We start from the raw sequence: 25,607 nt of genomic DNA on the forward strand, positions 1-25,607 counted from the left end.
GGAGTGTGTGTGTGTGTGTGTGTGTGTGTGTGTGTGTGTGTGTGTGTGTGTGTGTGTGTGCACACAGCAGCATGCCCTTTGCGTCTGCACGAGAACGTCGTCGACGGTGATTGCGATGATGATAATACACACACTAGGCGCGCTCATGAGCTGCACTCGAGTGCAATTGCAGTTTAAGTAGACGTGAGCATGCACGTGATGAAAACAACCAAAGGGTGGGTCACCGCCATCAATTTCACTGAGTGCTCAGACCGGAGTGTTTCGCGTATCAAATAAATAAATTTTGTGTTCTGGTGCCGATGCCGATTGGGTGAAAAGTGGGGCCAAAAGATTTAAGTTACGGGCCTTGCGAGCCAGATAAAGTCGGCTGCAGGCTCACACTCGTCGCCAAAGTTGGAAAAGTAAGTTGCCAAAGTGATCAAGCCGGAGAGATTACGTGAAAAAGAAAAGGGTGCGACATGCGAGCCAGACACCCCCGGCGAGCGGCTTGAATCGTCATGCTTAATTAGTCGGTCATGAATATTGCTCGCTCGTCCCAAGCACAGCAGGCAGGGGGACCGACCGGCATCGAACCCTAAGCCCTCTAAGTGGCTATATCTTCTTCCTCGCTCACGTCAAGGGAGGAGCGGTGCGGCACCGACTGCCGACGAGAGTATTATATTCTCGCTGCTCTCTGCGCGCTTTCACGTGGAAGAGCATTGTTTTTTCGGCCATATATAAGTAGCAGCCTTTTATGCTGCACAGCCACTCCGCGTGTTCAGACGCATCGGCCATTTTTTCAGCACAAACACCACGCAAAATCCTACATGCGCACTGACACTTCACGTTTGGATCCTCTCTCTCTTGAAATTTTTAGAACCTTTTCTTTCCATTCACCCTGCCACTAGCGGTGGGAGACTTGACCAGCCGATAGAGGCGTTAATATCGCAGCTTTCACACACAGTAGATAAATTTCATCACACATACTTCAAGAATAGAAATTTTCCGGGAAATATAAAGTAAACAATATTATGACTCACAACTTTCGAAGAAATCGATTAAAGGTAATTGAGAGAACGCAAACGGAGGGGACAAAGCCGAATTACGAATTACATTTCTTTTAATTTCGCATTGCCGTGCGATGGAATCGGCGGCTAATTGAATTTTCGCAGCGCAGACACAATTGTCGCTGCTCCGGTTGTGTGGCATGCACAAACGTGTTATTAATTTCAGCAGGATTTTCAGCAGGCTGCGGACAATGAGTGCAAAAACCCACCCATGGTCTCGATTCATCGATGCAATTGTGGCGCTAATTTAATGAATCCGCTCTCGGCTCCTCGCAGGCGCGATTGTCAATGATGATGCAGCTAAAATTCGGCTGCGGCTCGGCCGTAATTCCGCGCCGGCCCCGCCGATGCAGAGATAATAAAGCGGCGCGCGCGTTATTTCTAATAACAAAGGGATTAAGCCTTTTTTCCTGGCAGAAATTCTTTTTGAGCCGCCGACACATCCGAAAAGGCTCTCACACGGCCATTATTTAGAGATTCATATACGCGCTGTCTCGCGAGTCATTAACCGGCGCGCGGAATTCCTTCTACACCTCTGTCGCGGAATTTCGAGACTGCTGACAAATCACCCTCGCGAAAAATTCTGCACGATGAATTTCCACTTCAAAGGCGGGCAAAACTTATTAAACCGGCAGTGAAGGGTTTGGTATAAGTAAATCGAAATCCGTCGTCGCAAGATGCCACTTCAGCAATATCGGACGTGATTCTCTCTCTCTCTCTCTCTCTCTATCCGCCAGACGCCGGCGGAATATACATCGCGAAATGGGACGTGTCGCTTTCGTTTCGGGCGTGACAGCCCGGTGGCAGAAAATAGAGACACGCCGGCTTTTAATCTGATTGTCTAGCCTGCGCCGGGCGCGATAATCCGGTGCAACGGCCGGAGAATCCATTAGAAATTGAGAAGTAACTCATAACCTCGGCTTACACCGGGACGTAAAAAGTTTATCGCCGTGCTGAGAACAGGCATGATTTACGCCTTCCTTATACACTCGCGTCGACGGTGGTGGCACAATTTTTGATCCCATACCCAGCGAGAGACGTAATTAGTTTTGTTTGGATAAACGAGATGCCCCGGCGAATGATAATCACAAACAACTGGCGCGTTTGATGTGCTGCCACCACCGGCATTTATGTGTATGTGTGTGTCTGAATTTTAATTAATCCCCACAGGTAAAATGAATAATTATATAGGTCTGCGCTGGCGTGTGTTCGTTCGTGTATATGCGGGCTGCCGGATCAAATATTCAAATGGACGTCGTGGTATCGGATGCGTGTGTATTACCGTAATTAATTAGCCGCCCTCAATAATTCATACATCTCATCATCAGTGAGAGCAGTGCTGCGAGCGAGAGGAGATATAATTATTGCAAAATAAAATTGAGGAAAATTCAGAATTGATAATAATGTCTCTCGGAATAACAGGTTTCGATTGCGATTGGAGAAAAAATCGACACCTGCAGTAATCTCCTTTTAAGGGAGGCGAGACGGCCCGGCCCATGCAATAAAACGATGATTTTAATTGACAAACCGCCCATTAAAAGTATCACCGCGTCTTTAAAACCACTTACACCGGCTTTTCGCATTATACGCGAATAAAAAGCGGTCGCCACGCCTTTGCATTACGCGTATATGCATGTGTAAAGCGGCCGCCGCGCTAATTAGGGGTCAGGTAATTAGGCTGCGAGACGATTTCTGCAGACTCGGATAAATGATGTGCATAATGCGCCGTTTATGCATTCCGTGAGAAATATGCAAATCTGATTGCTTAATCCACGCCACACGAGTGCATTGTGGCCCGTCACTATGGCTAATTTACGACTCGTGTTTCGCCAAAAGATAAAAATGCAGCACTTCTCGGCCGGCCGCGGACAAGGAATATTAATTTACGACGCCGAGAGTGCATGCAGCTAGCGCACAATGGTCGTAAATAGCGGTCTACTCCCGCCACCGCGCGTAATAAAAGTTGCATTTTTCCACCGACAATAGCCGGCTGATTATCAATTTATTAATATGCACGCTCGGCGCGGAGAAAAAGCGGCTCCATCAGCAGCTCCGCTTTAATAGCATTAAACGGAGTTTCACAAGAATGACGCCTACCGAGCAATTGTCAAAGCCATTTATTTCAATCAGTGCGCGCATCTGGAGTGAGATGCATTTCGTAATTAACCACATTAGAGATCGAAATGCAGGTGACTAGCCCCTGCGCACGATGCACTCGGCCTGTAAATTATTCGCCAAGCCGAGTCATAATCTCCATCGCCTATGGTCCAGAGTGATTAACCGCGCGCTGTTACCGGAGAACATTAATTCAGCTGCATCTCTAATCCGAGAGCAAGAGAGAGAGTGCAGAGCGGCGCTCCTAGCATAATTTAAGTAAATCCAGCGCCGTAATCTTGTTTCTGTCACAATCTGCCAGAGATTAACAACAAAATCGCTCAGCCGGCAATTAGCGTTCGCGTACACACACGAAAGAGCGCGCGGTGCGTGCTCGCGAATTAAAAATGTCTTCCTCCCCGGCGCGTGTAATTGATGTCCCGCGAGATTTTTTTTGCAATTTTATTGCCACTTGTCCTTGATACTTGTTGTGCCGGCACGGAATGGCAGTCATAATTAATATTGCACATGAATAAAACATGCACACTCGCTTGTCATAACTTTAGCAGCGTTTAATCCTGATTAAACAGTACTTTGAAAATGTGGAAGAGCACGGCGACAGGCAACGAAATTAAAAATACATCAAAGTGAGCACCAGCGCAGAATCCATTTCCAGCTGATTGGATTTCTCTGATTTGATGCAAATGGCTGGTTAAATAATATCCAGATTCGCGGGCAATCAATATTTAATTTTAGACCATCACAAGCTAATGATCATAAACGAGCAAATTACGTCGTTGGGCATGAATGGAAAAATTGCGCCCTCGGGCTGCAGTGCAGACTGATTGGCAAAAAGGAAGATGCGCAGCATTGTTGTTGGGAACGGTTTTGTGTTACAATCGAATTAGCCTCGATCTTTATGGCCCTCTCAAAAGCTCTTTTCACGAGCTCTATGGGCGTTCAGCCGCAATTGAGGGCCCACCCTCGCAAAAATTCATATACGCGAAAGAGCCGGCTTTCTCTCTCTAGTGACCTTTGATCCGCCAGAATTTGAGGAGGAGATGAAGAATTATTTCGATTGGCACTTTGCACACGCACAGAGTGAAAGTGCTTGCTTGCCTGAATGGTGTTTAATTTGGTAAAAAATAAACTGTTATTAAAGTCCATCACCGAGCTGCCGAGATGGCTATCGGGCATATAAACGCCGAGCAAGCAAGCGAGCAAGCGAGCTGAGAGGAGAGTGTTGTGTGTGGGTAAAGTTGCTTTACGACGCGATGAAGAATAGCCATTAAGGCTATTATAACTCATTGTCATATTCGCGCGTGCATATCAATATTGTGAGCCGGGCAAACCCGTTCCCGAGGAAGAAAAAGGAGGCTCGTAGGAGGAGACGACTCTAGCTCCGACGATATTGAGTTATTTTAATATTGATTCCAGGTCGCCATCCATCATTCCGCGGCGGGACAAGACGGGCGCCGCCGTTTTATATCATTTGGAAAGTGTCAAAAATGTTTCCACGGCCGAAATTAAGTTGGCTGGCTCCCCTTCTTTTACCTCTATCACGCGATATTGAGAGGGAGATGCGCCGCTGTCATCATGCTGAAAAATCACGCATTCTATCAGGCACGCAATATTTCATCAAAATATGCTAACGAATCGAATTTGCGGAAATCCAAGATGAAATTTCGGCATGTGAAAGAGTGACTGTTGAAACTTTTTAGTTGTAGGTAATTTTCCTATTAATTCTAGTGGAACCGATTATAATGCAAGATTTTAGTTTAAAATTACAGATTCATTAATTTCACTTGAAGAATGGTACCTGTCACGCCCCATATTTTTAATTCCTGGGGCTACAACCCTTTCCATGCGCTCTTTTTTATATTTCCGCCAGCTTCCCGATCTGTCAACAGCGAATCCTCTGGAATTAATTTTAAAAGGTCAAAATGACCAAATAATTTCAGATTTTTCAAATATTTGAAGGAAAATGACTTCGTTATCGCTGAAAATATTTTTTAAGATAAATTTTTATCCAAATAAATAATTTTAAAAGCCAATCATTTGAACATTTTTTGACGTTTCAAAGTATAATAAAAGCTACGATACTCAAGTTCAGTGGCTAGAAAAGCACCTGCAAATTTGACGTCCGAGGAGCAACGCCGTCCATCCATTCGGGAATTTCTTAATGAGTTCAAATTCCATCAGCGGCAGCAGCAGCAGCGAGTGAGCACGATTTATGACTGAGCGCGGCTAGATGTATGTAGCAGCTCATTTTATTATTTGTTCTGGCGGTGTGTGTATTCGTCCCGCTGCTACATAAATACATATTGAATGGCACACACACCGCTGGCTGGCTCGTTCGCTCGGTTATTGGTATTCGCTATCGCGTTTCTTCATCTGCTGAATACACAGAGCAGAACGCTCTTCTTATAACGGTAGTAAACTACCTTTGCATTGCTCGTCGGTTCGTTCGTTCCTTGGCCGGTCGTGTAGGGCGTATGATATAATAGCGAGTTAGTCCAACACCGACCACAACCTTGCTTGTTTGTATTACACCACGCCGCGCGATTATAATTTTTCCTCCTCCCCTGCCACTCTGCCTGCTGCATACAAACAGACACGCTCGCCTCTAAGTACCCGCCGAATCAATAAAATAAATTCCGGCCGGCCGGGGATGTGAGCGAAGGCAAATATTGGTTCACTCTCCGCGCCCAAATCGGCGGGTTGCGGCTCAAAGGGATTAAGTGTACAACGGAGATAAACTGTCATAAATAAGAACCAGCCCTCAAACACCCCCTGAATTGATTTTTGGTTGAACCGCGCTCAGCTGACGGCCGACGACCCGTTTCGCACATCCCCCGGCTTAATTCTTTTCGGCGGTAATATAATATTTCGCCGGCATGTACGGTGTCCTGCGCCGAGGAGAACAAGTCCGTCTGACGTGCCGGGCTGTGTACCCCTTTCTCGTACATTTTCATCTCTCTTCATTTTTACGGCGGCGACTCCCCCACTCCGCCCCCTTTCTATGCCCGAACCGAAGAGCCGAAGACAAGTGGGCTTATCAAATTACCTTGTGTGTACGCAGCAAGAAAGAAAGAATAAAAAAGGTGCCGTGTATACTCCATTCGTGGGAACGCTCGGTCCTATGCTATAATGGCCTTACCTTTTTCTGCTGCAGTCTGGCGCGCGAAAAGGACTAGTAGGAGGGTGGAGACGATGCAAGTCTTGATCACGAGGGCCATCTTCCTCGTTGGCGGCGGCTGTATCACAGGTGTCCGGCGCGGCCGGTAGGTTTCCTCCGTCTGCATTTCCTCCAAGTTTAGCGGAGCGCCTCTCGAGACATTCTTTCGCTTAGCACGACCTGAAATCAAACCAATAGCTTATAGTCAAAATTGGTGTGAACAACACGACAGTATATAAAAAAGAGCACTGTATTCTATAGCTTAGGGGAGGACAGTGGATTGGGGAATAAATGTGTCGCAATTTTATGTGTTTATGACTGTTTGGTGGCTTTGTTGTTTGACGAATACATCAATTTCATCATTAAGTGAGTTACAAAATATGGGACTTTTAGACTATTTTTTCTTGTGTAAATAAATCGAACGGGGAAATTTTTCGTAGCAATTTATCGGGTTGTAAATCCCTGCTAGAACGATAACCTCAAAACTACAGCAATAGGACTCATTATTAAGACATTTTCAGGAGTGTCGAGGCAATGTGAAATGCTTGAGCATTTCGGAGATCTATTTCTGGCTACCCATGTCAGAGATGGCGAAAGGTCATGGTTAGTTAATAGACTCAAGAATTTAAAATAGCTCAACGGGCTGGTAGGAGGTGACACTGGCAAATTTTCGCACCTTTCAAGCGGATTTAGGGGAAAAATCAAAGACCTCGGTGTGGGGAGGAAAAGATGGCCACATTGGGGGCCCAAGCTCCTCTGCGGCCACTCGGGCCCCATATTATCCACTCGCCAATGTTATTGGGATTCGGTGAGCTCATAATCCACAGGATGTGCTGTGCTAATGTTCTAACTAATTATTATGTCACAGACTCTTTAGCCATTTTAGAATATTTTAATGACTACGTGGCTTAAAATTTCATGGTTATTGTTCATTTGACGGTCACATGTATAAATTTTTCAGCTCTATGAACAATTCTTTCATTTCATGAATCTTGTCCTTGTACATATTCGCGAAACACGCCTGAACACGCCTGTCACGCATTAAATTTTTATTTTCAAACTGTATGATGTGGGCCAGTAAATTTGTATTTTTTATTCGTCAAGAATAAATATTCCATTTATCAAGGGGCTGATTGTTCATTTACGTCACGCGGGACAAATTTCAAGCTAATGAGAGGCCGAAATTAAAAGCACAAGCGTCCATCTTGCTTAATTTAATTAGTGAGAGAGCAGCAGCGCAGCGAGACAAGAGGCACGGCATTTCAGCGCGCGGATATTATGCATGGCGGGTGCCTTCATCGCGCGCGCATATCTAATTTACACGCCAGATATGTACCTGGGCCGAAACATCTCTGCTGCGCCGACAACAAGCAAAAGCATCTGGCGGTGACACTAGCTCCGCAGAGCATGGCTCGGAATATTTAAAATCTTCGCAGATGGAATCTGCACACAGAAACACACACACACACACGAGACGTGCATAATTTATATGGTGGTGCTGGGAAATTAGACCGCTTCATTAATTAATTAATTAAAAGCCGACGGATCACGCTATCGCTGAATCTCGATCGTTCCTCGGATTTTGCGTTACACCCACCAAAAAAGGCTCGGACGGGGTGTGTGAGAGCAAAAAAGATTTTGTTCATCGATCGACGCCGCCGCCGCGGAGAAAGCGACGTCTCTATTATTAGTTTTAGATCAGGCGATGAAAGTTTCTGATTTGCTAATTAACAGGCTGCGGCATTACCTTTCTTCCGTCAAACTTGGAGCAGAGAGGATGAGGTAATCGTACGCTTGCGGAATGCAAAGTTCGGCGAGCGCGCGCCTGACCCTTAATTTTGATTGACTTTCTCGCGGCAGAGCGGCCGAGCGGGCCCGGGGCGACCCCATTGTAGTCATAATTGCTCGGCACATCACCTTCGATTTCCATGTGAGCATGACGCTGGCGATTGTTTTTTCTCGATGCAACTGCCGGGCGCACATCTGCCTTTGTTGCGGACACAATAAATTTGCACAATCAATCGCTCGCCGCCAAAGCCCGAGCCGAAGAGCCAGGCGTTTCTCTTTTGGGCGAGGTGTCTGAGCCACTCATTACATTTTTTCGCCGCGAATCAGAGCCATTAGGCCGACTTTATGGATGTGCACTCGGCTTGAGCAAAGAGCACGGCGAGAGAGATGCCGGAGAGGTCGGCCGGGGTCAATTGGAAAGCTGGCTGGTATATCACTCTCGAGAGTAATTCAGTCATTGCCGAAGAGACCGGCTTATCTGATTCCCGTTGCGAAATAAATTGATGGAATCCTCGACCTGGATCACTTTCGGCGTAACCAGAAATAAATGTAAAACGAAAGCCGTTGCACAAGTCTGATTATCGACAAAGACACAGCGGGATCCAGTCCGATTTTCACGAAATCGACAGCCACCGCACGTTGTTTTGGTGCTGAATTAAACTTTCACTCATTACCCATTCGTGTGTCGACTGTCGACCCTAATTGGCGATATTCTGCTGAATAAACAAGCCGATCAAATTAGACGAGACACGGCATTTCGCCCCGGCCGCAGGACACATATTTTTTTCGTTTATTTTTCTTCCGCCGGTCTCGCTCATTAAACTTATAAGGCAACTTGCCCCCGCGCTCCTCGCACGCCGATCCGCGCGCTCTCTCGCATCATTAATTGGCCAGCCGGCTTTATTCCGCGAGAGATTAGCCGCCGGATCATTTTTCAATTTGGCTCCTCCGCGTCAAAACAGGATGACGATTAAAACGTTCAACTGTAATCAAGGATGAACCCACAAGAAACTTCTTGGCCACGTCAGAGGTACCAAGCAAAAAGAAAAAAAAAATTGAATTATTTTTTAGTCAAATAATTTAACTGTCAAGAAAATTCGAACACTGTAAGATAATTTTCATTAAAAAATATCAGCTTTCAGGATGTGTCGAGTTTTAGCCCTAAAATTAAGTCCAGAACGATCCCCTAAAGTTCGGTTCTTAAATTTTATCCAAAAATGTACCCATTCGTGGAGAATTGTGTTATTTTTTTAAATTTAATTTGTCAAAATAATTTGCATCTTAATTTTGTCATTTAATGTTTCAAGGAAGCCTGTGAATATATTTTTTTCATTTATCTAACTCAATGAACAAATGGCAGAAAACGGTAAAAATGTCTAGCAATTCCTTTGGATATACTTTCTGACTCTTGGTCTGCTGCAAAACGATGCGATCTGAGGAGACTTTTCAATATTGGCGCAAAATCCGGCGGAATATGTTTTCGCCTGGGCCTGGCGGGCATTTGCCGAGAAAGGCAATTCCAACGAGAGAGGTGCGAAAAAATATGTATCGGCTTTTGCAGCTGCTCGCGAGCGTGTTTATTATTGTAATAACGCGCCCGCCGCCGACGAGTGGCATCGATAATTCGCCGCTTTTTTGCCCCCAACACTTTCTCCGCGCCGCTGCCGCCGCCGCCGGTGTGTGTAATGCGTTGGGACTCGTTCCTTGTTTTTTGCTCTTTCGCGCACCGTGCGAAAAGTTCTCGTGTCGAAATCAATCACTGCGAATCCATTTTGACCCGCGCGTACTTTTTCAAGTCGCGAGCGAGCGCAGTGATGGATGTGAGCGGCGGAGAGGAGCAGAACCCTTTCGTTCCTTTCGTGACGATGCGCTGAAATGACACTGTGGGAGCGGCATTGCGCTGAAATTATGTTCAACGCAACAAAATGTGTTGTAAGGAGCTCCTGGATTGCATTTGAAATAATATTTTGCAGAGAATAGCTAGATTAAAAAAATAAAATATATTACAGTACATTTTTTAAATCAACATTAAATGTTTTTCATGGCAACTAATTCGATTTAATGTAATTAACAAAATATCTTAACTCTGTTGCATAGTCCATTAAATCCATTTTTTTCACAATTAAACTAAGGTATTTTCGTAATGAAAATAAAGTTTAGATTTTTCTTCATTTATTTAATCTTTTAAATTAAAATTTTTAATAGATAGACTGGCAAACTCGTGTGTTGAAACGTAATTTACTCTCCGCACTGTTTGTTCTCCCTCAAAAAGTCATCCACAATTAAATGCGACATTCGTCAGAACGTTTCTGTCCCTCCCCCCTTCTTTATGAGAGGCATTTTTGTTTGATACCGAAACTGACGTCTCTGCGCAAGAAAAGCAACGTCTTCTCGCGCGGAATCGAATTGATGTGTCGCGGAGACGCATTTGCAGCCCCTTTGTGCTCGCAAATTAACCAAATTGGGAGAAATTTTCGGGGAAAGATGCTGCGAAATTTCATTAAGAGTGTCGCGCGGATGGGCGCGAATGGTGCCAGCAGCGAGCGACTTTTGTACGCTGCACACGTATCCAATTAAAAAACGCTGCTCGGGCTGCCGTTGAAATTTTTGATTCGGCTACAGACACAGAGGCACTTTTTAGCCGAGTCGGTTTTTAAGGTGTAGCGAGAGAGCAAGATGGGACAAAAAATCTTCTTTAAAATAAAAGAATGCTGCTGCTGCCGCCGAGTTAATGGGATGGAAATGTCATTATATCTCATTTTCTCCAGCTGCTGTACATCATCAGGGGGATACATTTATTTTCCTTCTCTCGCGTATGTGTAGGATCTAATGGTGTCTCGATACTGCAGCAGATAATGCGTGAATAAAATGCCGTGCGCGGTGCTCATTCCCACGTCATTACGTAAGTAGAGTGCTCTTTCTTTCTCTCTCACGCGGCGTGGATTAATCCGTGCGCCCGCGCTGATTTATTGTCGAAAAGAGAAAATTTCAGCCCGCCACCGCCGCCGCCAAGCGCGAGATTAACTCATTTTTCCAATTACGCACCGCATTTCCCGGCTATCTGGGTTATTTAGGGCGGCTCATTTGGCCACATTACAGCAGCAGCAACAACAAACGGCGTAGATTCATCTCAATGGCAGTTTAATATGAAAAGCCAACGCCGTTTTTGTTGCGGCTAACAAGGCAAATTTATTCTGGCCAGCGCGCCTTTATCGGCCAGGCCAATCGCTCTCCGCTCGTGCATTCTGCGACGCTTTTCACGTTTATTTTGAAATATCCACTCGCTCGCTGGCTCGCTCTACCTACCTACCTCGTTGAATTTTATTTTGTTCGTACAGACTCAGACAGCGGCGCACAAAAAGCCGGGCGGTTTAATTTTCAATTTATTTGCACAATCCGCTTAAGGAGCAAAGGAATTAATGCTCGGCCGGCACACAATTTTGTATAAGAGGATTGACAAATTTTCGTGCAATTAAAAAAGGTAGCGATAATAACTCACGTCTATCGGGGAATTTTCGTGTCGTATGGAGGTTCGTGAACGCCTCCGCGGCAAACTGCTTTAACGACGCGTGAAAATCTAAAAAGGTGGGTGTGACCCGTGCGACAGGCAGTGTCTAAACATGCATTTGCATCCTTTTCCGCGTGTCACACTGTAAACTCTCGTTAGAACAACACTAAACGCTCGGTCGCTCTCTTAAATAATTAAACGTCGGCTTTATATTTAGGAAAACAAGGCAGCCAACGACCGGATTACGAAGTAGAAATCATAATACGAGAGTGAGTGAGTGTGTGTGTAAACACGCACTTTCTCTCGCAATTTTGAATATTAATTAATTCGCCGTGTTGGTGCATTAATAAAGCTCGGTGGAAAATATCGATCGCTAGCGTCCATAAATCCATCAGCGTCTCCTGGATGCTTTTTCCAGGGACGATGATTTAATAATTGAAGAACGCTCGCTTCTCCATAGCCGTTGTGCTTATTACTTAAAAGACGTTGTTGCAATTAATTAACGACATGGAATCTCTGACAAATGGTGTACGGTACTCGCTCCCCGGCCGGGATCGACGCTGAGTGATTTACAGCTGGCTCGGAAAATGAAATTGTGTGCTGGAAGCCGATTGTGAAAATCGACGAGTTGTTTCATGTATAAAGGATGGGAAAGTTATATATTGTGCACATGACACGGCAATTACATTTACCAGTCATGTTCATTATTGCTGAGTATTTTTACAATTAACAGGCAACCGTTTGATGCGACTCTTTATGATCCCAGACGTTTATCAAAAGAGAGGCTTGATTCAAAGCCGATAGCTCTCAGATAGAAGGAAAGGAATGCCGCGTGATCGTTGAAGAAAAATTCTTCGGCCGATCCGAATGCGGTGATAATTATGCAGGAGAAATTTGTTAAAAGGGCAAGGACTTCTTCCAAAACACCCATTTCAGACGAGTTGTCAAACTCTGCCACGAGATTTAATGAGATGAAGACCGCCTGTTTGTCTGCACGGTCCTCCGCCTACAATTTTGCACCAAAAAAACCATTGTCGGCCGAGAGAATACACAGGCTTTTTTACATACGAAACTCCTCCTATTTCATTGTTGAGCTGCCAGCCAGCCTGGCCAAACGAAAACGAGCGGCTGGCCGGCGCGAGAGATGAGGTTTCTTTTCACATGCGGCGGGCGATGGATACACGCGGGTTCAAAGAGGTCCCTCCACTCATTATTGCTATCCATAATAATAAAGCGCTGACTCACTGCCAAATGAACTTACCAAAAAGAATGGCCGCGCCACGTACACTGCTGCATTTTGTGTCCGAGTGCGAGCGAACGCGAGCGGACGGACAGACGGATTGAGACCTCAGCACTTTCTGGGAAAGTCTCTCTCAATTAGTGAGTGCCCCATAATGGAGGCCTCTGTCTCAAAATGTGTATCTCGGCCGTGCATCTGCGCGCGCGAATTAGTACCGTGTCATTGTACAAATTGTGCCCTTTTTGCCCGATTCAATTTGCCGGCTGCTAATGCATCCTCGGCAGAGCAGGTAATAGAAGCATCATGCCATTGTTGAACAACAAAACGAGAGCGAGTGAGAGCTAATTTGAAATTCATAATTATTTACCTTGGCCCTCACAATGCGGACAATGGTACAAGCAAAATGAGATTTCCAACCTTGAGCCGCATTTTGTTTCGCCGTCGCGCCATTAAGTAACAATTACGCATGCAGTGCAAATAATTGTAACAACGCCCTTCATTACCCGGCCGAAAAGGGACAAAAGACTTGCAGCAGCAGTGCATTAAATTTTCAATATACTTCTTAACCTACTTGCAGCCGGTGAGCAGAGGATTTTCTCAGAGATTACAAGCAAGAGGATTTATTGGCAAGCCTAGCTCGAGGGGCTGCCTGCTTTGTGTCTTAATTGGAAGGAATATTCCCGAGAAAATAATAAGCAAGGCGTTCTGACCACACACGAATTTCATTCTCGTTGAAGACAAACCATATCCGAACCATGGCAGGCGCTTATACTTTTGTAATAAAAATTTATGGCGTATTGATTTCTGCTCTTGTTACACACACAAGAGCAGGCGAATCGTGGTTATTACCATTTTTGTTTTCGAAATTGACTCGGCTCACGAGAGCAGGATGTGCTCAGACTTTTGAGCACTCACTTGTGGGTTTTAACGACATCCTAGCTCCCCGCAAAATCAAATCATCTCAAATTGCTAAGATGGGAACCATCGACACGTAATGTACGTGTAAGAAGAAGACATTGAACCAAAAAATCGATGCAGCTAAAAGTGGATAAATGCATGTATTTTGATTTCAAAGTTATCAATTAATATGCAAATTCAAGTCTTAACTGTACTTTCAAGGCGAAGCAGATTTGAACAAAACTCAGAACTGACAGAAAATTAAAAAATGACAGGATGCTGCTCCGGGCTGGATATTATTCAATTTCCCGAGTTTAAATAGGCAAAATCCTTTCTGTTGAGCGACTCGAAACGACAAGCAATGGGCAAAAAGGCGTGCTCGAGAAATAATAAAGCAAGCAAGGTGCAATTTGCAGTCGAGGCAGGTAATTAAAGGCGGCGTAGTAAACCGGTGCACCCCAGGTGCTCGTCTCGATGATTAGAAACGTCGTTGCAAATTGGTTTCTATTACACCTGAACGCCCACGCGATAATTGGATTAGAGGGAGCGGCTCCGGCCGAGCAAATACATATACATGCATTAATTTTTATTGCCACCGCTCATCATCGGGCTGCCGTGGTATCGCTTTTCATTAGGCGTGCATAAGCAGAAACTAGAAGCAAGGCAAAGGTGTGCTCGAGCTCTTTGCAATCCACATTTATGTTCTCCATTACCCGTGAAAACACCATAAAGCCGCTGATAGGGTCGGAATGGGGTTGTTAGCCGCAGATGGTGCACATCTATTTTGCAATGAGAGCAGAGCTAGAGAGCCGGGGCGAAAGAGGAAAAGAAGCAGCAGGCGCGCTCGATTTTCACCTAGTGCGCCCAATTGCCTGCCGACCCTTATTTTTCTTCCGGCCGAAACGGCAGACAGGCACACTGGCGGGCGTGAAAATGCAAAACGAGCAGCCAATACTCTCGCGGAAAACATTTTTCCGATACCTTTCTTTGTCTCCGCAAAAATTGGATTCGTGAATACGCTACGAGGCTCGTATACTCGCTGCACGCGTATTTATTTATTTATTTAGTTGCCTCAAAGATGAAATATCGGTCGAATATTCAAATGAGCCGCTCAACAAAGCCGTTGCTCCGCGAAAGCCGAGCTGCTCGCTCCACTGACGGCGACGTTTTGAAAAACTGCTGCTCAGCCGGCTGACAGGTAAATTAAAATTCGATCAAGCCTCCGTTGTTTTTCCAGCAGCCCGCTCGCCGGGTTGCATGCGGTAGGCGCGCCAGCCGAATAAATAAATATTCATCCGCGTCTGTCAAATCGGCAGCGGCTGATTTCTTACTTTCGAAATGCAGTACGAGAAATTCAATTATGCAACCTCACGTTTTTGCATAATAAACTCGACTTACTTTCGGCCCGGCGCGCTCCGCTGGAATATAATAAGGAAAAGAGCTGAATGCACTCGGTGGTGGTATCAGTTGCTCAAAGCCGTCCTTTCTTTCGTTCCTTCTCTCTCACTCGGCGATCCTTTATTATTGATGGCCTAGTTTTGGACAAGTGGCCTGCAGTTGACACGTTTGCCTTGCAAAAAGACGCGATTGTTCTATTCATCAGTTTTCAAACAAACTTTTTTGTCTCGCGAAGGCAAACTGAAGGTCTTTAAACGGCCGCTGTCATCACGCCGTGACTTGGAAATTCGTCAAAAAATCAAGCTGAAATTTTACGCCTCTCGAGTTTTCAGGCAGGCAGGCGAAATTTCTAGCCCATCACTCACGAGTGATTAAATCTGTTGAGCCTAATGGCCAACTATCAATGGCCATACATCTTTACAGGCTCATTCGCCCGGACAAAAGGATCCATTACCGTATGGGTGCTTGCACGCAATAACCGCGAGCGCAAATACACACACACAGAACACGCGGGGTAATCAGTTAAATAAATATTTGACGTTAAATATAATATACGCGGCGCGCAACAATGAGCGCGCTGCGGTGTCATTCTCACACTATTTCATTGAGCAATAAATACACGTACAAGCGAGTTTCGCCTCTATTACAAAACACCGCACCCTCTTGGAAGACACGAGCGGAAAAATCCGCGCATTGTCAGCACACGAGAGAGATGTGTGTACGTACGTACGGCGTGCAATAATAATAATTTCGCTCCACCCTGCGACTCGCTACATTATTAAAAATTACTCCTCTCCAATGAAAACATACACAACACACGGCACGGTGGTTGCTTGCGCAATAAATTATTTTCGTACACACCTGTATACACAGACAGATGCGAATACAAGCCCATTTTTCCGAAAGTCATCCTCACTTCTGACACGCAGGGCCGTCTACCACTCGGGCCTGACCATTTCATCTTCTTTTGGACTTCAGGGAATGTTCTTTTTCATTCGGTCGTTGGATCATTTCAATTTTGTCTTTTTTTACTATTTTACCGCAGAGGTGAAGAGGGCCGAATTTTTCCTCCGGATCACGCGAGCCGCTAGCTCGGAGCGTAATATATGATCCGAGCCCACTCGGTATTTTTTGCAAGTTTGTCCGGCGCGCACACATACACACTCTCAAAACTAACAAACTGGCCGCAGTCTATAAAGTTGCCCGCGGAGAGGTTAAATCCGCGCGCACAATAAAGAGGCAGCAGAGATAAATTCTCCCGAGCGCACACATTTTAATGATCAATCGGAGTCTTAAAAAATTATGTGTCCAAGCGCGCAGCATTTTTCTGCTCATTATTGAAAAATTATTGGGATCATTAAAAATACGGAGGGGAAGCTAAATCAGCGGCGTGCCGAGAGGATAAATAAATGAAATATAGTGCGCGCTCGGCGCGGATGCTCTCCATAAATTGACTCGTTTTATTGGCCGAAACAATTTTGGCAACGCTGCCGAGCCGAAAAAGGCAATATTCGCATGCCCTCGCTCGCATGTTTGTCATATCCATTCCATTGACTTGGGCTTCCGAGCAAAAATAACCAACAGTACTGTCGCGAGCCAAATTTGGCAAATTCGAGCCGATAGGACTGCGAATTCCAGCACACAGAAAGAAATTATTTCCCTTAGGGTTTTACACAAGGGCGGAAAATTGACAAAAAGACTGTCGGTATTTTTCTGGAATTTTTCTGAAAAACGGCCCTTTGAAAAAGAACGTAATTATTATGTTTTAGACGCATAAAAAACGGAAAACAATCTATTTTACAATATTAAGAAATTTTCCTCCATAAAAGCTCTTTAAATTTTGCTTTCTGGCTCCTTCATGAGAAGCCAGGAAGCTTAGGAACTGTTAACGGCCGAAAAATCTGCTCCAGAATATTTAAATTTGTGTCTGAAGCCAAATCAACGTTGAGAATTTTGTTAATAGCTTTTATTTTCTAGAGCTCTCCAAAAACCAACTGAAAGAATTCTTACTGTAGCATAATATAGCATTATTATTTGAAGTAGCTAATCAGGAAATATATATATATATATATATATATATATATATATATATAATTTTTAAGATATATATTATATATATAATTTTTAAGGTCATATTGAACTCGTTTGTTATGGCCTGATGTACGAGTCATTAAAATGATAATAAATTAGGCATTTTAGAAAATATTAATTCACTTTTGAATTTTTGACCAAAACATTTAGGTAATTTGCCTTGCTTTCAAGCGATTAAGTACTGTCTGGAAATAAACGGGCGCCAATTGTGCGAACCCTGATTTCCTCTGACTCGACCTTCCCTCGCGGAGGCTGCGTGCATTGCAGCTCACTTGGACAGATAAGACGCGCATGACATGCACAAACGCGGCTGATTAAAAGTTGCATATCACAGCGGGAGCGATTTTTCAATGCATTTAACGACGAGTTACATACTCCCTGCGAGCGGTGTGATGTTGACTTATGGCGCTGGCGTTTAAGAATTACTCAGCGTCACAGTGTGTCGCGTTGAGTAATTTTCGAGTGACGAGAAAAAGAGAGATGAAACCTAATACAATAATTGTATAATAGTTCACGGCAGCGCGAGCTTTTTCTCACCGAAATCTTACACTTTTTGTCCGCATGCATGGAGGAGCATCTGAGGTGGCAACGACGAAATTAGTCGCGCCTTTCTAATGTCTCGAAGCATTAAAAATGAAGCATTGAAGCAACAACAATAACAAAACGAGATAGCAGCGTCGCGAAAGGATCACCGCGGACGTCAGATATTATTTACAATAGGCGGTCGAGTTCGATTTTCGTTCGGCGCGCAAACGACACGCAGCAAGTATTGAATTTCCATTGCCTCGCGCGTATAATGTGGTCGAATTTTCGGCCGGCGGACAAGTATGTAAATTACACGGCAAAAAAGTATTTATTCTTCACTCTCACATACGCGGGGCAGAAACGAAGATTTGTGGTGCGGTGCCGCGGTTTTACGAGCGCATTTATTCCGCTCGCCACGCATAAAATATAAAAACGTCAGGACGGGCATTAATCACAGCAGCAGCGGCGGCCGCAGCATTCGGAAATTAATTATCTCACGTATCTGCTTTGTCCCTGCTTTTCAATCAGCGATAAGCGTGCGATTCCTCCGCACGGCGATAATTAAAAAGCAGCAGCTCGCCGGGCTTATCACTTATTGGGAATCTCTGGTGTGCGCGGCCGGGTCATTAAAAGATGCCTCGGCTCGGCGACATCCACAGTAAAACACGGAGCCAGCCAAAATCTCTTGGTTTATTTCTACGACGAGTGTGTATGTGTGCGGATGGTTGATGGTCCTCTCGCCAAATTACACCCTCGGCGTGTGTGTTTTCTGCACAAGCCGGCTACTTGTTGTTCCTCTCTGCTCTTTTTCACTGTGTCTGTATATTTTTTATTTTTTATTCCAGCGGAATGTAATGCAAAGTTGTAATGAGATGGTTTCGTGTTTATTTGTGTTTGTGAACAGCTCCAGCAGCAGTAGCAGCAGCAGCTTGCCGGCTGTTGATTTTTTCACTCTGATGCCGTTCTCTCTCTCTACATATACTCACACAGAGAGTGTGTAGCTGTGCACGCTGCTTGCGCTAATGGTGAGAATTAAAAACCCGAGTGTGTTTCCAGCAGCAGCCAGGGCGAAAAGGAATGAGAGCAGCCCGCGTGTATGTGTTGTCGTTTGATGCTAATGAATTGCTAGCTGCGCCAGTTTCGCACACATTCCGCCGGGTTTGATGTGAAATTTTCCAGCAGAAACGCGCACCTACCAGCATTTTTCATGCCGCGAGACAAAGGAATTATTAAAATAATAGTAATCAGCAGGATAATGTAATTACGCCGTGTCTAGATATGATGATACAGTTCAAAGGAATGTGATTCTACTTTTTTAACTCAAGTCGGTATGAATTGAAAGTTGAAATTGCAGAGCTAGGTCAGATTTTGCTACCCAAAAGTTTCGAATTCCTTTTGAATAATGCAGAAAGCAGGCGCATGGCTGGGCTCGTCAAAGGGTCTCCGGGATTCATATTTTCCGCTGCATCCTATTACCCTCGGTGGAGATAAGGCACAACTTGACTCCTCGGCGGGCGGATTCGTAAGCCCCGTCAAGACGATCCCGAGCGTAAACACGCAGTAGAGCCACTTAAAAATCATCTTTTTGGTCTGGAAATGGAGCCGACAATGCGCGAAAGGGACTCTGCGTGTGTTTGTGTGCGTGTGTGTGTTTCGCAGATAAATCTGGCCTGCTCTTATCTGCTTACATCCCATTTTATTATATTAAACGCGATAGCAGCAGCAGCAGCAGCATTGTGCGAGCGCTGCCCAAAGTCTGTGCGGCGCGCGGGCAGAGGTGGTTAGCTTTGCGCACTCGCTCGCTTTGGCAGTAAAAGCTGGCTAAAAACTGGTTTAGAAAAAAATGAAACGACGGCCGGGCAGGCAACACGTATTATACAAAGCCAACCGGCCGCTCTCGCTCGCTCGCCTGCCGACGCGCGGAGAATGGACCAAAAAGCGGCAGCCAGTTTATATTCTTCATTATTCCGCAGTATGAGACAAAGATGAGACTTTAAAAAACGCGCAACAGCAGCAGCAGCTCCGGTCGCTGGCTGGGCTAGCCAGCATCTATATAAACTTCATAATGAATTTTGCATTATACGAGACGACTGGCTATGGCCGCTGCTGGCCTTGATAACTTTTATGTATGCGTGTGCGTGCGGTCAGGTTGGCTCTGTACTGCAATGATCAACTGATAAAATCGAATTAGAAATTTTCGCTAGGCCGTGGGAGATTTCTAGGATATTTTGACAAATTTTCATACAATCAACCGCCGAGTGTAATTAAAATTCCTGGCTCACAGCCGTTGTTTAATATGCAGATCGGGCAATTAGGGCGGTGCATCGAGGGTGCCTCGTCATAAATAATTTATCCGAAACCGAGAGCAGCGTAATGGCCGCGTCCCGGCGATCAGGGGGATTGGAAAGCCGCGGGCCAAAAGTCGTGTAATATAACTTCGGTTATACATAGCTCGATCGGCGCTGCAGCACAGTGACCAGGCATCTCGGTCTCCTCCTCAGGGTCAATCATCCAAGCCGGGCGCACGGCGAGATTAAAACCCAGCACGTCCGGTGACCACACAAAAAGCCATTTCCTCGACGAGAAGACTAGGAAATTAACTTTTTCCAGGAAAGAGCATTTTTTCCGCGTCGAAAACTGAAAACTGACTTAAATGCCTCCAGCGGTGAGCAGAGGTGACGTCAGGCAGGTCGTCAGCTGATTTCCTCCAATGCATCTTTTTGGTTGGGCTATAGAGGCGCCACCATTATTGTAGCTTGTGCTACTCTAAACCTGGGAAATTTGTGCGTTCCTTGAATTGACGTTTACCAATTAGCAAAATTAAACTCGGGAAGAAAATATGGCCAATTTCAGGTGGCTAAGCGGCCAATTAGAGCGGCAAAATTACGACGCTGGCTCCGAGGCTTTGACAAGCCTGCGTGCTGCCGTGGAGGAAGCAGGGAAATTGGATTAAGGCTTCGTGAAATTCATCATCTTGGCTGGCGCGTCAGGCGAACTCGAAACTAATTCCAAACCACAAATTGTTACGCTGGCCTTTCAACCCTTTCATCTCGCGTATGGGAGGAGGAATTAAAGCAATAAATTTCGCCTGCAAAGAAATTGAGTGTAAATTTCGCTGCGAGCAAGACAGACGGATTTGGCGTAAAGCAGCAGCAGCCGACAACAAAAGGAGGCAAAAAATCAATTCGGCAGTGGATATGTAAGTCGGCGGCTTAATCCCACTCTCCTCGGCGCGTCTGGCCTGCTGATGCGGCCGCCGCGCTTTTGAAATGAGCCGAGAGGGATTTAAATGCGATGCGGTTTGATACCGCGCGCGCGGCTATAATCCAAACCATCATCCGGCCGGACATATTACAACAAATAGCCGGCTAAAGCATAATTTATGTGCTGCTGACTGAAACGAGAACGCGAACGTTACATTCCGCCTGAATTATTCACGTCGAAAGCGAACAGGGCAAAAAACGGCTGTTAAAACCGGGAGGGGGTTTGATCTGCCAGGGGGTGCGTTTTGACAGCCAGCGTGATGGACTGCCCGGCGGCGGACAGACCGATGGACGGACGGACGCCCGGGCCAAAGTGCCTTTCCGAGTACTTGTTTTGCTTGGAAACAAAAATAATAATAGAGCGGAGAAGATGGCACACACGCAGGTTCATCCTAAGACCCGATTCGCGGCCGGGGGAAATTCCCGTCGGATACATCGAATCGGCTATTTATCATTTTAAATTGAGCGAAGGGATCCGATTTATTTTCCTTCCCGGCGGAGGAAAAAGAAAAAGAAAAAGACGGGAAGAGCAACATGCGTCTTATTATCGTCGTAGATATTTACGCGGGGTCATCGATTGTGCTGTGGTTTTGCGCAAATTGACGAGACGGCGCCACCGAATCCGTGCATCGAGCTGAGAGTCCGATTTTTATTAATATACGAGAAGTCAATTTCCTCGGCGCAGCTGTGTAGCTCGTGAGTCGCATAAATCACACATCACGGAAGTCTCGATCGTAATTACACAGGCTCGGCTAATTAATAATCGATGCCTAATGAATATCTCACTTCTTGCTCGGTACAATTGCGTTCAAGTAGCGGGAGGAGCGGCTCATGCAGCAAGTGATTAATTAAAAAAATTATTAGGTAGGAAAAGTTAATAGAAAAATAATAACAGCGAGCCGGACGCACTGCTGCTGCTGCTGCTGCTAATCTCCAATTAATTCTGCCAGTTGAACAAAAGACTCATTCTGGCCGCCACCGCCGCCGCAGACAAACGCACGTTATTAATAAATGCTGTGGAAACTGACGTAAAAATTTATGATGCTTATTTTCGAGGCGCGCGAGCGCTTGATTACAATAATTTCGGCACGTAATCAGTTACACAGCTGACTCGGCCCAAGTATACCCTGGACTGGTGTATATTTGCACGTGTGCGTTTCGAGCGAAAAAAAGAGTTGGAGGTGATCAATCACGAGGGCTGATGCTGCTGCTGCTGCTGCAAGGAGAGCTAGTTCACCTGTGGGCATGTGTCAATCCGATTCGCTCATTTGCGTATTGTGTGATTAAACGCGGCGCCGATGACACGCATCGGACGACAGTAAAAATTTTACGGCATATTTTACGACTTTTTGTGTGTTTGCACACAAATGGCGGACTAACATCGGGTAATGCGCTATAATGACGGCCGTTTAATTCAGCCGTGCGAGAGTATGTGTGTGTGTTCGAGATTAGCAGAGAAAATTACACGTTGAACGTGAAATTGCGATCTGCTTGTTTATTAACGTAATTAATTTCTTCGCTTTAATACGCGCGTCGTAAAAAGCAGTGACAAGCGCATGCACGGCGAGAAAGCGAAAGAGACTCTCGGCGCAGCCCAAGTCCGGCCGGTTAATTGAGCAAAAACCGATTTGGTTGTTGTGTTATTATTATTTTCCCCACAAAGGGTGCGTCCGTGTCCAATTTATTATAATAAGAACACGGCTGCAAGAATCTCTTTGTTTCTCGGCGGCTCAACGAGATATTTACGATGCAACTTTTATATAACGCAATCGCAGCTTGTTTTTCGCTCGACTCTCTCTCTCTCTCTCTCTCTCTCTCTCGCGCGCGCGCACATACAAATAGTTGGTTAAATTTAATTTCAGCAGCGTGCTGCGTGTATCAAGATGGCCGAGCGTGTTGCATACAAATAAATGAATAAATATAAGCGGCGCGAGAAGTGAATTACTGCCCAGAGAAATTACGTATGACACGTGAATGCGTCGCGCAGTAAATTAAATATAAGTGAGCATATTCAGAGATAGAAGGCGAAGCAAAACCTCTCGTTTTCTGACTCACTCTGCGGTGTCGAATTGCACAGTTGAATATTTACATTTTTAAATTCCGCCCAGCTGACCTAGTTCGTGCGTGTATGAAACGGGCATTCAAAACAGTTCCCACTTTTTCGCTCACTTCCACGCCGCCGCGCTTTTCAAATGAAAATCCCGCCCGTCAGCGTTTTTCCACGTGAAAAATTAACCAGCAAATTTTGCGAAAAAGCAACACAAACCCATTCATTGTGTGCGGATTAAAGCGACTTTCTCCGTCGCACCTGCCCCGACCGACGTGTGCAAATATAAAAAGGGTTTATAACACACAACACACACACAGCATCGCGCATCAGCAGCGGCGATCGCCGTTTTGAAGTTTCGAGGGCGAGAAAAATTGAAATTGTCAGTGAAGAGAAAGCGCGCGGTGAATTTATTGCGCGTACATGAGCACATTTTTTCGTTGTTGTCTTGAGCTATCTCGTTGCCGGGTGTGATTTATAATTGGAGATGAAAGATTTGACCGAGAGAAAGAGCTGTATTCACACCACGCGCGTTCGTAATAAAAATTAAGTGCCGATTGACTGAGAAACAATATGATCAATTACCGGTGTGAAATCCGCGAGGAAAGGGTGAAATTTATAATTGCAGCCGATTGTTATCTGAGTCAATACTTTTTAAACACACACCTCTCACTCACTCACTCTCCCATTATTTGACCTTTTCGGTGTGTCTACTGCGCCGGGGAAAAAGCTCCAGTCATGATTTTCATTGTTTCCCCCGAATGACCCTTTTAGCGCGGCGGCGTGCTGCATGTGGGTCGGAAAAGCTTTTGTTTCCCGGCCGAAATGCGCGCTGCGGTCAGGTGGATTATTGCAAAAGCAGACAGCCAGGCAGGCAGGCAGGCAGGGCAAGGTGTAAAATTTTATGGTGTCAGCTGTGCCTCTTCTTTCCATGCATTTTTCAGGCCGCGCAGCAGCGGAGAGGAGCGGGCAGGCGAGACAGGTAAAAAATACACACACCGAGGTGTCGGTGGTGGGGGCAGCGGGAGGGGAGCCTTCCTTCAAGGCCGCACCGCACGGCAAATCCTCTTGGACCAAAAAACGCAGCTCGACCGCCGCCGCCACCACCGCTGCCGCGACACGAAAAACAGAAATGAGAACAGCAAAATTGCATTCAACCGCAAAATGACAGCGGCCGAAAAAAAAATGGAATCGAAATCCCGAAAACCGCACGTAATTCGATCACTGCTCGCGGCGGCGTGCATGATGCGTGTGTGTGTGTATTAAATTTTTTTGCGAGTATTTGCAAACACGTCTGGACGGAGCCGAGAGCGGGTAACTCGAGAATTTAACTTGTTGTACCAAGTTGTAGTCGTGTGGTAGGTATGCGCCGCTTTTTGTCCCTTTGTGTGTGCGGATTCGCGGCACAAAAATCAGGTTGTGCGTTAATTTAATATTCCTGAGAACGACAAACCTTCTGGTATACAACTGTACACTTTGGTAATCATAATTAATTCGGCTGCTCGCGATTATTCCCCGTCGTGCGCGGCTCCCATTTCAAAATTGACAAACCAGTCTATGCTCCAGGAATGTCACCTGAGAAATCAATCAAATAATTATTTCGAACAGAGCCAGTGGGTTCTCTCTCTCTCTCTCTCTCTCTCTCTCTCTCTCTCTCTCAGGCAGACAGTCCGTCAGGGAAATAGGCTTGTTACCTTCCGAAATTGGATGCCCATCAAGCCGAAAAGGTATGCGCGCAACGACCGACTTTGCGGCACCGCGATGTCCTCTTTGCTTAATAACTTGATTTATCGGCTGCGACCAGATCGTGTTGTATACCAACAAGCGCGCACATCAGGGTAATTGTGACTGAATATCGTAATTTACACATCATTTAGCAGCAAGGCAGGCTCTCTCATTATTAATGTTATTAACCGGCCGCAATATTATCATTATTATTAAAGCAGGTACACACACACACAGAGCGGCCGACCGGCCCGGCCGATCAAGATAATAATTCGAGCCCGTGCAGAGCGAGAGGGTCGCCTCGTTTATGGAAGGTGCACGAAAGGTAACCTGATCGTCCGTCCGTCCGTCCGTCCGTTCGCTTATGTGTGTTGCCAAAGTGTGTACCTACATATGTACACAGGCAGCATCCTTGCCTTTTATCAGCGCAATGCAGCTGTCACGAGGTAATTGTCAAAGAGTCTTCTTTCACAGCTGCAAGACGCGTTTGCATCGCCCCCGACCCGACGCACTCCACCGCTAATTGCAGCAGACTTGCAACCACCAGCGCGCGACACTCGCGCATGTGTGCAACTAGAGTGGTTTCACGTGTGAGCTCGGCCGCTTAAAAGGCAATTTGAGGCTGCTGCTCCTGGAAATGGTATCGGATTTTGTATAATTTCCCTGCTGCTTGTGTTTATCCAGACGCGGGCTTTTAACGATTTGGAGGGTCGTATTAGTTTAGCAGGATGTTTCCTTGACTGCAAATCGTAAAAATACAAGTGGGCTCTAAAACTGGTAAATCCAAATAGAAAGTCGGAGGATTTC

The 25,607-nt window shown here is 45.6% G+C and overlaps 1 protein-coding gene across 7 annotated transcripts in view; it reads right to left on the reverse strand.

Moving 5' to 3' along the window:
• Eph (Eph receptor tyrosine kinase) overlaps positions 1-25,607 on the reverse strand; it is a 104,361-nt gene that overhangs the window by 46,605 nt on the left and 32,149 nt on the right. For all 7 annotated transcript variants that reach the window (XR_010574375.1, XM_065479654.1, XM_065479653.1 and 4 more), the window contains exon 2: positions 6,301-6,498. Coding sequence is in view for 6 of the 7 variants with exons in the window: in XM_065479654.1 (XP_065335726.1) it covers positions 6,301-6,498 (198 nt within the window). In the remaining variant the exon portion in view is untranslated. The remainder of the gene's footprint in view (positions 1-6,300; positions 6,499-25,607) is intronic.

Source organism: Cloeon dipterum, chromosome 2 (assembly GCF_949628265.1).
Source record: "Cloeon dipterum chromosome 2, ieCloDipt1.1, whole genome shotgun sequence".
NCBI classification, from domain to species: Eukaryota; Metazoa; Arthropoda; class Insecta; order Ephemeroptera; family Baetidae; genus Cloeon; species Cloeon dipterum.